Source organism: Buteo buteo, chromosome 3 (genome assembly GCF_964188355.1).
Source record: "Buteo buteo chromosome 3, bButBut1.hap1.1, whole genome shotgun sequence".
Classification (NCBI taxonomy): Eukaryota; Metazoa; Chordata; class Aves; order Accipitriformes; family Accipitridae; genus Buteo; species Buteo buteo.
The window spans coordinates 29243537-29260081 of NC_134173.1; the positions used below are offsets into that span (position 1 = coordinate 29243537).

General features: G+C 39.2%; 1 protein-coding gene across 3 annotated transcripts in view; it reads right to left on the reverse strand.

Annotated features, from left to right (window-relative positions):
* CDH2 (cadherin 2) overlaps nucleotides 1-16545 on the reverse strand; it is a 117453-nt gene that overhangs the window by 93340 nt on the left and 7568 nt on the right. For all 3 annotated transcript variants that reach the window (XM_075023192.1, XM_075023193.1, XM_075023194.1), the window contains exon 2: nucleotides 12241-12352. In XM_075023192.1, the coding sequence (XP_074879293.1) occupies nucleotides 12241-12352 (112 nt within the window). The remainder of the gene's footprint in view (nucleotides 1-12240; nucleotides 12353-16545) is intronic.

Genomic DNA, 16545 nt, shown 5'->3' on the forward strand with positions numbered 1-16545 from the left:
CTTCATTTGAAATCAGCTGTAATATAAAACCCACAGACTCAGAGATGGTGGCCACCTTAAGCCAGGCTTCATTCCTGTGCTATGACCTGCCCAGCAGACTGAAACAGCCACGCAAAGCTTTACTGGGATCACAACACATATTTCTCTCGCGCAAAATTGGGTCCTAAAGCCAGGCGCACCTGTGCTCTTGCAGGTTTTGTCTCCTTTAAACAACAAATCCATTGAAGGCTAACAAGATCTTTCATTTTAGTGACTACTTTGGCTTTTTGATGGTTTTTTGTTGTTGTTCAGCATTGATAAATTACAGAGCCTTTATTGCAAAAATCAGGAGGAGGAAATAACTAACAGATCATTTGCAGTTGTAATAACTGATAAAATCACCTTCTCTGAGGAAAAAAATTATCCATTTTTATAAATAATGACATGTATCATTCTTAAATATTTAATTTGCACACAAGCATAATGACATGATTTTAATTAAATGAGACTTGACACCATCAGAAGTGGAGATGTGACATGCAGGGTAAGAATGAGAGGGGTTTCTTTTGTTGTTTGTTTGTTTAAGTTTCAATGCGATACAGACTTCATTCCGGTTCTGGGAAACAGGCTGAATCAAATACACGTAGGCAAAACCACCTTCGACACCTGAAATGCTAGAGGTGCTTTTTGCTCCAAGCTGTTAAAAAGCCTGCCCTAATATATCTCAGCTCTGCATAAATGTACTCCAAGACATTAGAATTTCACTCCATTTCATTGCTTCTCTCTTCTAGACAGTCTAGAAGGCACTGTGATATTGACCTCCACCTACCTTCATACACACAAACACTCCCTGCCTGGATGTGCTGCCCCAGTTTCCACTAATTTCAGCAGTATTTCTGCTCTTATTACATAAGTACCTTTTCAACATAAACCTCTTCAGAAAAAAACCCCCCACCAACTAAGGCTGTTTTTACATAACCTACCAAGCAGCTATCAGTTAGTGGCTACTGGATGCAGATGACAGACTGGATCTGAACCTCTGACCTCCAAGGGACCTACACTCCCCCATTAGCCATCCCCTGAGAATCAAATTAATCAATTTTTTATAAAAGCACAAACATGCACTAAAGCACTGTAAAGAGAAAATTGCAGTTATTTGAACAGAAAAGCGCACACTGAATTGGAAAGCCGAAGACTTTCACTGACATATTATTTCTATGGTGTAAAAAGCGTACTGGCTGCTTTATAGAAAACACAGGTTTTCGTGTTTTGGTTTTGTTTGGGTTTTTTCCCTTGAAGAACCCAGACAATAACCACAACAGAAAGCTAAATCTATGCAAACAATAATTGGATTTAATGAATGCACAGTGATAAGAATTTGATTTAGGGAAGTACATTCCAAAGAACTTTTAGCATAAAAGATGATGATGCACAACAAATACCATGGAAGCTGACCCACTGCTGCAGTCACACTTCCATCTGTCAACAAACAACAAGCTTACAGAGGGTAGGAAGCAAGTTATCAGTGTGTCAATGACTGAGAGATGTTTTATAGATTAGACAATAGAGTTTAAAAAGACCCTGAAATCTAAATTTTTAATGTATGATCTTTATCTAACTTTCCCCACAACGGTTCTTATGCAACAGCTTTATTGTGTGGTTCTCCTTTGTAGAAAAATAAGTTCACAGATAGTTAAGCCAAGCATTAAGTTAAATTCAAGTTTAAGAACCTGCAGTCTATGCAGCAGAAAACCCTACAACACAAACACCAATAATATTTTACGCATCCAGTTTCTAGCACAAGGCTTGAAAGTTAAATGGCTATACCATACAGCAAGAATTTTAATAATGAACATAAACATGATCCAAATCCAGGAAAGTCAACAGAATAATTTCCACCAATTCAGCTACACATCAGATCCTATGTGCACAACTAGTTGACAAAACCTGAAAGAACTGAAGACAGGAAAAACCTCATACACACTCAGTATTATGTTACTAATGCTTAAAAGCCACTCACTTGTGGAAGAAAAGAGATTCCCCCCCCCTTTTCATGTGCTTGAACCAAAATATTGACCTAATGTAACCAGTGAGCCACCATTAATAAAAGCTCCATGCTGAAAAACAACTAAGAGCTTACCCTCCACCCACATATAATTTTGATACAGGTATGCTAAATGCAGAAACCAAAGTCTATTTACATAGATGTTTTCCTTCTATTTGATTGCCAGTTTACTTGTATTTGAATATCAATTTGCAAGCTAATTAGAGAACATTGCTGAGCCCATTACAGAAAAATAGTGCTCCACCATTAACTGCAGTGCTATCTCACTAATTCCTTTAAAGACTGGCTTCAAACACCATCTTCATCTCCATTCAAAACAATTAGTGTACATTTATTTCACATTTTAAACTGCAGAGAATCAAATTTTTAAACACTTTAACAGATTGCACTGCTACTTTGATAGCTTGTATGTTACGAATTATGCTTTTAGGGATTCGTAACTTTCGTCTTTAAGAGAACGTTAAACTGGAACTCACAGAGGGTCTTAAATAATTCCTCTTCTCTACAACCTGAGAGGCATGTGCCATTAACTTTCAAAACCAAAGAAAACCTACTTCTTAAAAGGCAGCACACTGCACAAGAAAGAGCTTGCTCCTGCAGGTGAGCAGACAAGATCATAATATCTGCCACTGCTCACAGGTCTGGCAAAACACAGCAAACAGTAAAAGGGAAGAGGAAAAATTCAAAATGGGCCAGTTTCTGAAGCTCTACGGGCAGCTCAGAGAAGGAGGAGATGCACCCGAGCCATGCTGTGCTGCTCCTCTGCCTGGAGCATCAGTGCCCACCGGCAGGCAGGGGCTGCAGTGGGACAAGGGACGGCAGTCATGGGCAGCACTGGGTGCCCTGGTTCTCCAGGATTATCTGCAGCTGGGCTGGCAGGTTAATGGGATTGCTCACTGTCATCTGCACCTCGGCTAAGAACTGCCAGCGCAATTCACTGCTACGCTTGGATGGGGCTGGGATGCAGCAGGCAGCAAGGGACAGGCAGGGAGCTGATCTTCAGCTGCCCAATCCTGGAATAAATTAAAACGGCAGGAAGAAAGCTCTCAGTTGCACTGCAGAGGAAAAAGGGAAAAAATAAAACAACAAGAAAGAAGTGTAACAGAGAACCTAACACAGGGCAGTCTCATTCAGCTATGACCTCCTTTTCTCTCATCACCCCTAACAGACCCCTTTTCTCATTAATTTATACCCTTTTCCACAGCAGGTCCCAGTAAATCAACAAAGCAAGCTGACTCAGGGGACAACTAGCCCACCACAAAAAGCAGGTACCGTTTTGTGTCAGATCGGCTTGCTGATCTAACTCACTCATCCTGCAGCCACATCACTGTGATGTATTTATAACTCAAGGAAAGAAAGTTGCATTTTTGGTATATCTTCCTAGCTTTACTTAAGGCTGGTATTTTCACATGCACTTAAACTGCACATTTATAATCAAGGTGAGAAACAATGAAAAAAACATTACTGGTACCAATTCACCTGTAGCAAGAAGCTGCAGTGGGTTTCAAGGCCACTCTATAGACATTGATTGACTCCAAGCACTCAAACCCAATGCTTCCTCCGTAACAGTGGACAAGCCATGATGTGCAGCTATAGGTACTTTTTTAGTGAACCTCATATCCTGGCTGTAAGATCAGTTTGTCTTCAAAAGGCTCTTCCTTGTGCATGTTCTGATCTTGGCTAAATACTCAGATAATTAAGTTTCTTGGCATTAGTATAAATTGCAAAAAAAAGGGAGATGTGGGCATCGTGTTGTCATTCTGATGTCAAAAAGGCCTAGCAGTTTCTCCTAGAAAAGCTTCTCAGCACTGTCTGCTCACTTGATTCACTTTGGTGGGTCCTTGGCATTTCCCTTAGCATAGATATCAGACGCCCATGACTAGCACCAACTGGATATCATGAGGAAATCTGAAAGTACTCCAAGATACTTTCCTTCCTACCCTACATTGCTTCTGCCCTCTTCTTTCAACCAATGCCAAGTTTCTCTGTTCTTTCTGGATTTGTGGAACACCTGTGCTTTCCTCTCCTCCTTGAACTACAGCAGGGTCTCTATTTATTCCTCTACCCATACCAGCACCTTTCATCACCCAGATTCTTCTGCTTCCATCCTTTGCCAAGCCTCAGCCCCATTCTCCACTCCAGAGTTTTACCCCACTCATTCCCCAACGTTACTCTCCTTGGCCTCTGGAGGACAAATCACCCAGCTGGGGTATACGGAGAGGAGTGGAACACCATCTATGTTGTGTCACATTGGGAAGATCTAAAGGGTACCAAAGGCCACTTACTCCTTCTACAGCCTAATTAGAAGATAATAGCAATTCTAGTCATTTCCCTTCCACCCAAAATCTGACACTGTTCCCTTGCATCTTCCTTCTGTCCCTCCTGTCTTCTCAGTTCAGCAGGGCTGACTCTGATGCCTAGAACATGCCCTGAAAGTTTGGAAGTGAACCCTTCGAAAAGTTATCATTTTCAGATTAAAAAATGCCCCCATGTTGAGTGTCACGAGTTCAACCAAAAACAATGAATCTGCCTCACTGCATTCCACCAAAATCAGAGCAGTTCAAACTGTACTTGGATTTGATTGAGATCCAAGTCTTCAACACAGTAGTATTTCATTTAATGCAGTTAAGTGTTTAAGTACTACTGGAATTTATCTCTATTTAGTACTGTAATATGTTCTGTAACAAAGGGCATTTTCCTATAATATCAGTTCAATAGGATGCTCTAGTGAATTTGTCTTCTGCATTGTTAGAAAGATGACAAGTCAACAAAAGATGTATTGTAGTCTTAAGCGAGAATTTGAATGTGTAATTATACATACCATGTGTCTCACATTATGCTAACACAGATGGCCTCACCTGAGTTTTTGCTCCATGTATTCCATATACTGATCAATCCACATAAAGAATTTTTTTTTTAATGCAGCTGTTGCAAGCAACAGCAACTTTTCTTCTATCACTAAATAAATCTCCCATAACTAAGGGCACCTTTGTCTCCTGGGGAGGCTTTCTGCACAGCTTTGCAACCACCATTCCTTCCAGCCTCCCCTAGAGCAAGGGTCAGCCTTGGAGAAGGCTCGAACTATAGCAATTCCAAGAGAAATAATGGTCCCTTGGGAATCAAGGACAGATGGCATAGTTTAAAACTGAGCTAAGGCTACACTAAATGGTGTTAGAAACAGTATAAAGCTAGACCCAGCTTCAGCAGCAGAAACAAACATCTCCTTTGCCATCCCCTGTTGAGCCATGCCCAGAGCTTACTGGGGCAGCTGACAACTCAGCTCTCGTAATTCATATTTCTGCACACAGAAAGGACACTACATTTGAGATCCTCTTAAGTAACTAGCTGAATATAGGAAAAGGGAATAAGTACTAATTAATTCAGTGCATTCCAAGTAAATGCACCATAAACAGAAATGACTGTCAGAGCTGGACTAACCAATTTACACATCCCAGAACACTGTAACTGTTCAGGATTTCTATCATTTCTCTCTAAGTGTATTTTTCTCTTTTTCAAGAAGTAGTTATAAGAGTCTACACTGGAAACAGAAGCAGTGTTCCTTTTGCAGGAAATAAGCATAAGTTTCTTCTCTGGAAAAAGTGGACAGAATAGTGTATTTAGAATTTTTTTTAACTACAAAATATATTTCCACCTCTAACCCAAATATTCCGTAAAAGGAAAACATTTTGTTTAGTACATGTTGATAGGTTTCTTTTAGAATGACTTCCTATCTAGAACTCAAATGATAAATTCTTTGATACTGGATATACAAATTGTTCTACATACTGCAATTCCATGCCAGCTTTAGGGTCCACCAAGGGATAATGGAGTTACATTTCTGAAACGTTTGCCCTTTGCACGCATCCAAAACATCACTGAATTTCATTATTTACATTTATTCTCTGTTTATATATATGTAATGTTCTACATACAAGCTTGCAATGAGAAAATACCAACATTAATCAGTAACCTAATACTGAAGAGTAAGATTGGATACCACAAACAGATCAGACGTACAACTTGACAGAAATTAAAGTGAGAAAAAAGGAGACACCACTCAGATATTTTGCCACTGATCAGCAAGGTGAACATACGTTATGTATACTCTAGGATATATTCTATGTTTAACTAAGGAGTGGGGAAAAGAGAGTAAGGAAACCCCATTTCAAGAAAAGCAATCTCTTGCTTCAACAAAAGAAAGCACTGATTTTCAGGGGACAAGTATCTGAGAATACATTAAGAGCTTTGTGTGTGAATAGACAACAGGCATCATAAAACAGGCACTGTGCTAGTGTAGTTAAAGCAAACAGAAGAAGCTCTTCCAATCCAGGATAGCAAGCTCAATACTGACACAGGAGAATTTAGGATGCTGTGAGGTACAGAAAGGGGACAAACAGGAAAGCTGTTTTGAGAAAAGAAGAAGAAAAGGATTTAAAAGGCAAGAGACTGAGTATCTGAATGCAACTGTAACATAAAATAAATCAACAAGGCGCAGCATCACCAAGTAACGGCACTGAAATTTATTCTGCTTCACATAAGAGAGCAAAACTAAACCTACTAAATGTTAAGCAGGACTGGAAAAATATATAAATATATTCCCAACATAAGCTTCTGGGAAAAAAAATATTCTCACTCCCACTAAGTCTTAGAATAACTAGAAGGACAGTGTTTTGGTGTTTTGTGGGTTTTGGGGGTTGTTTGGGGGGGGGGGGGGAGGGTATAGGAAGAGCATTTCAGAAAACAACACGTTTGGGAAGAATTGAAACATTTTTTCACCAGCTTGCCAGCAGCGCACAGAGAGACCCCATCCATCTGAGATTCTTTGGCTGTCTGCCTGGAAGGAACTTGTCAACTTGTCTTTTTGCTTAAGGCAAGGAGACTTCAAACAAAGTGGTTACCATTTTCATTTTTTTTTTTTCATGGAAAAAAAAATAAAGTCCAAATTTTTTTGTGGGGAAAGACTGATTTCCCTCTTGGAAAATATGATTCTGCTAAAAACACTTTCCCTGGCCCTACTGTTAACATACACTAGGATATCAAAGCCACCAGTGCATGCTACCAAGTAAAAATACAATTTTATAAGAGTTGTTTATAGAAAGGAACAAGACATAAGCCTTAAGAAACGTGCTGCTGTCTTCAGTTTTAAGCGTGATGACTTTTTTAAAAGGAATTTTATTCTTAGGTAATGATGAGCATTTTTATACACAGAATGATATAACACCACTAGCAGCAAATAAAGCTGAGTGGCTTCACCTGGGACAGACAGTGCCCATGCAACCTCCACTACATCATGAAGAAACATTAGTTACTTTGAAATGCCAGGCAATGCCTGAGCACCACATTCCCAGCAATGCGTTTCTGGGTTGTTTCAGACCAACTGGTATTTTCAATGGTAAACTACAATATAAGTCAGTGGGAATGCCGAAATCAAGTTTTGTCACTCAGTTTGAATGCATCAAAACAAATACTATCTTCTAACCATTTCAAGATCTTACAGCAAAAACCTAAACGAGTATGAGTGAGAGTTTACCCCAGACAGATCGGCTAACCCCATTCATTTTATGGTTTCAAGAGCACTTGGTATCAGGCTCAAGGAGGGGAGAAGGCGTAAGCGTGCCTCTTTTGGCAAAACTGTCAGCTCCCTCCGGCTTAAATGGCTCATGAAACTGTGCTGTTACTCACCCATAATCACTGCTTATCTCAGTGATCAACACTGAAACATTTTTTTTTCTTTATCATTGTACAACTCAAAGAGCTTAGAAATATTTTGTAATTACACAACGCAATGCATCGAAGGATACATTTAAGAATCTTCTCTAGACAATGCATTTGCTTAGCAGAAAACTAAAATCATGCATTTAGTAACAGGACAATGTTAAAGTCTGAAAGATAAGAAACTGCTAAAATAAATTATCAAGAGTATGAATCTCTAAGATTCTGCAAATAACCATTCAAGTAACCTTCCTAGGTGAATGATTTTAGCAGAACCGCATTATTTATATCTTAAAATTTGCAGGATATAGAACAAAGATTAGATAAACAGGCTACACATACATATTAAACTACCACAAACACTTTTTCTTGGATGAACTACAAAACTGCGATAAAACCAGCACAAGCAAGGGTATTTAATACATTGAACAGAACTCCCTCTTTAACTTAACCTCTTCTCCTAATACTACATCTTATATATGGTCCTCCAAAGAGTAATCACATTTTATTTACAGAAACAAGTCGTAAGTACTGTGTCTGCAAATCTGGGTTAAATATCTACTTCTACTAGGTGATGGTTGGTGAGTTATTTGCATATGATTTGTTTTCTTTTTTTAATGTTGGAACATTTGAGTCCTAAAATACTCCAAAGTATATCAAATTCTAAAAGAACTGGAGGCCCAAGTAACTCCACGGTTTTATCAGTAAGACAACTTTTAGAGGTGCAGGAGGTTTCTTTTGTTTCAGAAATTGCTACTTTCTTTTTCCTCTCTTTAGAAAAATGAAGGTAGTAGTTCTGAGCTCACCTAGTTCCTTGGTAAAAATTACCATAATTTCACTGAGGTGACTGGTACCAAGTGGAACAAGACGTAAAACATTATAAATAAATTCAAAACTAGACCTACAGTACTTAGCTTACATGTGTCTAGTGACCTGAGCACATTGCATCTTGAAGTCAGACTTGGCAGACTTTGTGCAAGACAAAGTATAAGACATCAGCTTTGAAAAGTCTCCAAGGCTATGACCGGTGAAGTGTACCATGGGAACACTATGCCAGAAGGAGACAACAGGACATAGCCTATACTCCAGGCTACCTCCACAGATTATTAATCTCCACATTTATTACCTCCACATTTATTAAAGATGCAGTTAGTTGGGAAGTCACAGCAAAAGAAGTTGGAAACTACTCCCTTAGTAGATGGTGACTGAGCTGTGGAGGTGACTAACTGCATCTTTTCCCGACAAGGGATTCTCTGCTTCCTCATCCTGAAACCAAGGGCAGCTTTCTCTTTCTTTCCCTCTACCCACATTAATAAATGTGGGGTTTTTTTCCTTTTTCCAATTTATGTTATTGTGAATATATTGCTTCACCAGTTTTTCACATTTGTGACAACTAAACACATGGATACCAACTGAACACGCAGTGGCCTCTTGCGCCCGCGTGCACAGAAGGAGAAATTAGTAGATGCTGACATACTATCCCAGCTGTATGAATTAACAAAGACATTATCAATTATAAAGACTTTTTTTTTTATATGCAATAGGAGTAAGTCCCACCGTCCCTCAAAACCAAGTACCACCTGAATACAGAAATAAAAAGAAAACTCGTCAGAAAATATACAGTACCGTGTAGTGCATGGTGGAACCCTGCCTCATACTCCAAGGTAAAGATTTCTTATAATAATACTTTAAAACCCAGATACCCTATGTTACTGTAACAACCGAAAGGCACAGATCAACAAGTCATATGATAACTCTAGTTTTATTAAAGTTTTGGTGAGTAAGATGGAAACTGAAGACCTTAAAAGAGGCTTGTCCCCAGCTGTGCAAGACAAAAGCAAATGAACAAGACAGATAATAAACATATGGTCATTTTCTTGGCCATTATTTTAAGAAGTAACTTGTCAAGAAAGCATCAAGTCAGGTTCAAATCATTCTGCAGCTAGCTCAGAGGACCATACAGCCTCTGTGCTTGTGGTATCAATGCACAAAACCAAAGAAAATGAAAGCTTTCACTTCTAAACCATACAGAAAACCTATAGTTATATGCCTCACTTCTGAATTCATACTAGTATAAGCATGCAGTTAAGACAGGCAAGGCAACCAAGATCACAATCAGGCCCATGGTTACCCCTAAGAAGCAAATGTCACGCAACTATACTTAACTTGCAGCGTCATCTGAATCCGGTTTAATAACCAGAAAATAGGCTTTTGACAACAATAGTATTTCAAAATGACAGTGTAATTAAATTTAAGTCAAAGCTACGCAATGACGGACCGTATGTTTATGTGTAACTAGCAAATTATATGCTTTTAAGCATGTCAGAATTTTCAAAAGAATTAACTACTGCAGTAATTCAGCTGAGGAAACACTAGTAGGAAAAAAAACTCCCCCAGGTCATTTTTCAACCAGCTGATATGATGTGATACATACTGTATGCCTCATACAGTTTTTCCAATTCCTACTTTCATAAAACGCTATGCATTTTAATACCATTCAAGGACAAACCAACAGTCATGCTTCACTCACTTCTGAGAAGCAAGGGAAGGGACTGTGTGAACTCAATGAGTAATGAGAAAGGAAGTCAGTCTGCCATCCTACATCACTAGTTCAGACTCAATTAAGGCTGGTCAGTCATTATCATCAGATTTGCATGAGCAATGCCAACAGAGAATTAGTGGGCAGTCCACTGTGGTTCCTAGCTGGTGGGGAAAAAAGGGGGAAAAATTGCAGAAAGGGTCTTGATTGCATGAAGAGCAAAGAGAACTTTCACTGGACAGGGCAGATCTCAAAACTTCTGTGATCTCCATTTTAAGATGAACTGACAGCATGATCATTAACCAGTAACAAATATTTGGTGGTTTCAAGGCGGCACCTTTAGAAAGCACTTGCCCGCTGTGCTCTGTCCCTGTTTCTGCCCCTCTCTGGGTTTGTGTATCACCTACCAAAGGAGTTCTCAGTGCTGATGTTTATTGGAGGAGTCTATAGTAGAGTCATCTGTTAACACCCACTTGGTGGGAAAGCAAGGAAAATTCTCTTTCCTCTATTATTTTCTCAATTGGCAGAACATTTGCTTTAATACATGAATTTCTAAGCTGTCCTTTAATAAAAAAAAAAAAAAAGGCTGCGGTGGTAGAATATACTGCCTTGAAACTGAACAGAAAAAGCTTTAATAACTCAAGTTTAAATACACTAAAGCTAATCAATTCATCCTGCGTTCAAGTTTCCATTATACTTCTAAAAAAGCACAAAACAGGTCTGTAAAATATAATTAAGGAGAGACTGCTACATACAGCATGTAAAATCAAGACTACAGCTTTCACTTCATTTGTTCTGCAGACTCATTAGAATTTTTTCATTTAAATGTCTTGATCTGTGTAACTATATTTATATGTGAAAGAAACAACAAATTAAATTAAATTAGTCCTTATTTAAGATGTATTTGAAACCGTCTAAAACTGATGTTCTTAGTCAGTTCCACAATTTCCAAATTAGATGGGGGAAAAAAAAAAGTTAGTAGTTCAGAAAACAGCCAAATTAATGCACATTTTTTAAAATGTTCTGCTTCCACAAACTTGTATACTGAAGCTTCACTGGTTGGGGAACGTATGAAAGATTCAGAGCATGTGCCTCTGTGTCCTACAGCTAACTACTCTATCCCTGACAAGTAGAGACACAAAAAGAGCAATGACCCGAATTCCCAACCAGGACGACCCGCAAGCAGATGTACTGACTGCAGCGCATCCCCAGCAGAGGCAAGGGTTTGCACTTGCTGCGAGCTCGAGAGCGGGTCATCCTCAGCCTGGGCACCGTGCCATTCAGGTGTAGGTAGGTGCCAGGGTGAGAGCGCAGCACCCGCAGCACCTGCGCCGACTGTCCTGCCTCTCCTGGCACGGCTCCTCGCAGAGCCTGCAGTGCCTGCAGTGCTGCGGTCACTGACCGAGGGCTCATGGGGAACCACTCTCCCGCGTTGCTGCCTGTCCCATGTCTTGCTTTCCATAGGTCTCTCCCCTCAGGTTGCCAGGAAAAAGCAGTGAGGGAACTATCTCTGCATTAATGCGAGCACTAGGACTGGGTATAAGTGCAGTACTTCTATGGGAGAGGTAAAGCAGAAGGGAAATTTTCTTTAATTCCTCATCATTCATACATGGGCTCTAAGTACAGACTGATGGCATACGTGTTGCCAGTGGTAATGAGAAACATCAGTGTGAACACTGTGCTGAGAAAGAGAATTAGTGGACAATCACGGGAAGATTCGCAAGGCTCAGTATTTTCAAATTATAGTCAAGAGAGATGCATGTGCTACCACTAATGCCAACAGATTTTCCAAGTCCTATGACAGTAATCAAAAAATAATCACAGAGCAGCTGATGTTCTTTCCTGCAGGAGTTTGTGCCCTATTTAAGGATGAAAACGCTCCAGAGTGATTTATGGTTACAACTAGAGGAAATAAAAAAAATCAAAACATCTTTTCTAACCATACCGTTGAGAAGAGGCTGTCCTCCATGTACACTCCTTGACACCACTGCACTGTGAACATCTTCAGGAAATCCAGTCTTGCATGACATATCTTCACAGGTTGCTTTTATCGGTGCCTGAAATGCAAGACAAAATTTATGTAATACTTGCAACCCTCATTCACCGGAGAAACATTCCAGTTGGCACATACTCTGTTTTGCTGCTGTCTTGTACAAGCAGCATCTTTGTTTCTGAACGACTGCAATTAGGACTGCGAGGGCAAAGGGTTAATCTTTCTGATAACTGGAATGGAAGGAACAAATCCCACTTGTCTGGTAAGGTCTAAATAATACACAATCTTGATTCTTCTGACAACTGAACATTTCCACTAAACCAGACACCAAGACTGAAGGGGAATCATAGGGGGAACAAAAACATTCCTTCCTCTGGAAATAAATGTTGCACAAAACCCATTGGCAACTTTTTCATAGCCAGATTACTTGAGACAAATGACTTCAAACACTGACTTAAAATGCTTTATTTAGAGTACTTCTATGTGAGGCTGCACCAGAACAAGTAAACCAAGATAAAATACTACATTTGCAGTAACTTAGCAGAATTTATATTTGCGTTAGCATTCAAACAGATACCATATAAAGCCAAATGTTTCCCATGCAATCTCCTTCTATTTCAAAGGGACATTAAGTTAAAAGGAAAGCAGTTCATTATTAAATTTGCACAACAAGGGAAGAGCCGAGCCACTGAAACTGTTTGTTCTCACATGTTAAGAAAGTTTCCCCTCAAATCACATTCTTAAAGAGTTTCATAAATGCCTTTTTATTAAGAAATAAAATACAGCATTTAGAAACTTGTTTGTTCTGTAGTGTTCCACATTCAGGAGATAGTTCTGATAGCCAAGCTCGTTTCCAGGACAGTTTGTTGCATAGTTAAAAAAAAAAAAAAAAAAAAAGATATCCAATTTTCTGTGGCAAAGGACTAAAATGTCTTTTCAGTGGATTGTTTTTGTCTCATTTCAACGCTGCACAAGACAACAGCCCACCTTACATGTGGCTAAATGACCATACATGGCAAAACCGCTTTGCGCTGCAGAAGGCAGAGAGGCCAGCTCCCATGCCAGCCTGGGCTGATACACCCGAGAGCCCTCGCACAATCTCAAACACGCCTACGTGCCAAGCAAAGGCCTATCCATGTGCATGCCCAGATGTAGTATATGGTCTTTGACAGCACGAGCAACTGTGCTGCTATATCATGCCTAAATCTGATCAAGACTTAAATTAGATTTTCCTTTTTACTTTCCCAGATGGGCTTCCATCAAGTAGACCTACTCAAGGCCATGGAAGCACGTCTGCATACACTTGGCAAAGAAAGCCCTACAGAAAACAGAAAAAAAGGGATGGAGAAGGAAGAGATGATAGTGTTACACCCATTTACCATAGTAACCTCAGGGAAAGAGAGCATTAGAGCAGAGGCGGGACAGAAGCATCTCAAACCACAAGGGTTTCCTCAGGGAAGAGGGATCGAGCAGAAGTGTAACCTCTCCACTGACACTCATGGCCAAGCTCAACGTGCCAACCCCTGTCAGAATAACTTTATCACTAATACAAGGAGGTATTCATAACACATTGTGTTGCGCTTACACCAACACAATCCTAACTAAGCAGCCCAACACTGACACTAGCAAAAAAATAAAAATTTTAAATTAAAATTTACGATCTAACTCCCAAGTTAATGCACTATCCAGGTAAGTGCCCAGTAAGAGAACTTGTAATTATCAAGTGTCAGGTTAACTTAAACTGTGGTGTGGATTTAATTGTGACTTAAGTACTACACAGGTATCTCACTTGTGTACAATTACTTATGTACATTAAAATGTTTATATGGGGACCCTAAAGAGAAAGCAAACATAAAGCAACAGTTTAAGCTACCACAGGACTATGTTACCTGCAAAGCTGGAACTTACATCTGTAGCTAAGCCCCAAGTCCATTTACACATTGAGTTTTTAAGATAAAAAGATGGTAAATCAAAAATAATTACAATTCCAACTGCCAGTTCCCTCAGCTTTAGAACTCAAATCACAGGTTTTATAAGGCTTCCATAATTTGAAAGAAAATAGTGAGACTCGTTTAAACGACCGTACAAAAGGTGACCTCAAAGCAAATGTGATGGGGGGGGGGGGGGAAGCCTTTCATGGTATCCTTGAAACAAAAAGGTCCTGGGTGGGCAGCTAAGGAGATAGCAGGATTTTTAACAAGTCTGCACTGATGCGCCTGGGAATCTTTCAGCCTTTCCAGCAATCTATATGTACTAAACAGCTCTTATAAACTGAAACAATGCCCACTGAAACAAAGGCTGGGGGACATGAATAGAGAGCCTTCTTTATTCTTTCATTTGCAGCCATCAATTTTATCCAGAAACAAAAGACTGTACTCTGCTCTCAAAAAACAGCTCTTTGTAAAGATTGTTTGAGCATAAAAACACAAGGGAAGGAAGAATTCAAATTTTCAGCAATTCTTAATCGCCCTACGTTAAACGTTTTGGATTAAGTAGAAGTTGTAGCTTCAGAAACACTGGGTCATATCAAGTTCAGCCTAAGAGTACTACAAGACCTAAAGCATTTTAACTTTAAACAAAAGAGGATGCTAAAATATTTTTATCCCCTTATCTGGGGCAAAAGGGGAAAGCTAGTGAAGATTATGGGGCACATTATTGTAATTTACAGGATTTTGTGTGATTAGTACAATTCCCAAGACTATTTCAAACATAAGATAATATTACTTGTACATTCATCTCCAGAAGGACACTACTTAAAAAACTATCTTTTAAGATGGAAAGCAATTACCTTAGCTTGTACCCATATAAAACCTACTTAATGGAGTTACAAAGCTTTGAACAAGCTCAGCACTTGGAAAATTCTCCTCTCAAGTACTAAAAGACCTTGCTAAAGCAAAAGAGGGTTACTACTGAAAAACTATTCTGCTTTCCTCATCCTTTATGGCTTATTTAGTAATTTTTAACTGCACAATGAGTAACAAACATTACTATCTGCAGATGCTAAAGAGCTAACACCTAGTCAAACATGGTGTCAGATCATGCATATAAACTCAGTATTTTAGATCTCAGATTAAATGCAATAGGCAAACTGCAATTATGAAGGAACACGATGTAAATCAGAAGTCTTCTGTCAAAGTTATTATTCAATCAATTAAAAGAATTGGCCATTTCAATATACTTTTGGCAGTTAAGCCTGCAGTTCCTGCTCTTCGGCTACTTTAGTGTCGTATCTAGGTATCTGAGCACCTAGAAACCTGTGGTTTAATTTCAAGGCTGTATTCCAGCTCAATTTCAAAAAATAACCACCAACCAAACAACAACCTGTTGACAATCTCAACTTCATCATTCTAAAGGATTCGTGTTTATGTCTTTCTAAACACCACCAGTAGGAGTCTTCCAACGATACAGGCCTCACACTTGTAAAAAGATTGTAAATTAAAACAAGAAGAAAGCCAGACAGGATTGTTTCACTAGTGTTGACAGTTCTGGACTAATACCTCTTTCCAATTTCCACACTTTCTAGAAAGTAGCCACATTTAGAATGCAATTCTGTAAAGAAATATCTATTTAAAAATGCAAGCTCACCACACAACTGTAGAAGCAATTTTGTATCACAACACGCATCCTGAATTTGCAGAATTGGGCTCTTAAACACAGCTTTCAGACAGGGCTGATCTTTTTCTCTCTGCATATGCCATACGCCACTGGAGTTCACTAGTAGCTATTAATCTGAAATATCAAAGTCTCTGCTTCTCCACTGTTTGCATCTGCATGTACTACAACATTAGATTTCTTAATATTGATTGTACCAAAGCGCAAAGGAAGTTGTTTTTGAAAGACTGCTTTCTTTTATACTCAGTGTAGCTTACTCCCATAGGAAAACAAGCCTAGATAGTAAAATGAGAAACGGAGGGGTATGCATCAGAGAAAATACCATACTATACAGTTATAATTGGACATAGTACAGCTGCTAGTTGCCAAGTCCAGCCAATTCACAGGGCATTACTGCATGAAGCTCAAAACAATGTCTGACATAATTATATGTATGACAGAGCAGGAACAGGGTATTTGAGCTCTCCCTCCTTAATAACCAACATTACTTTGAAATTATGACAGTAATATTCAACTTAAGGACAGATCACAGAAACATTTGTGAATGTGTTTAAAGACTGGGTGTTTCTGCATTAATTTAAAGGCCAAGATGGTACCCAATACTCATTCACAACGTAGGTAACTCTAGGGATCGTTCTATCCATT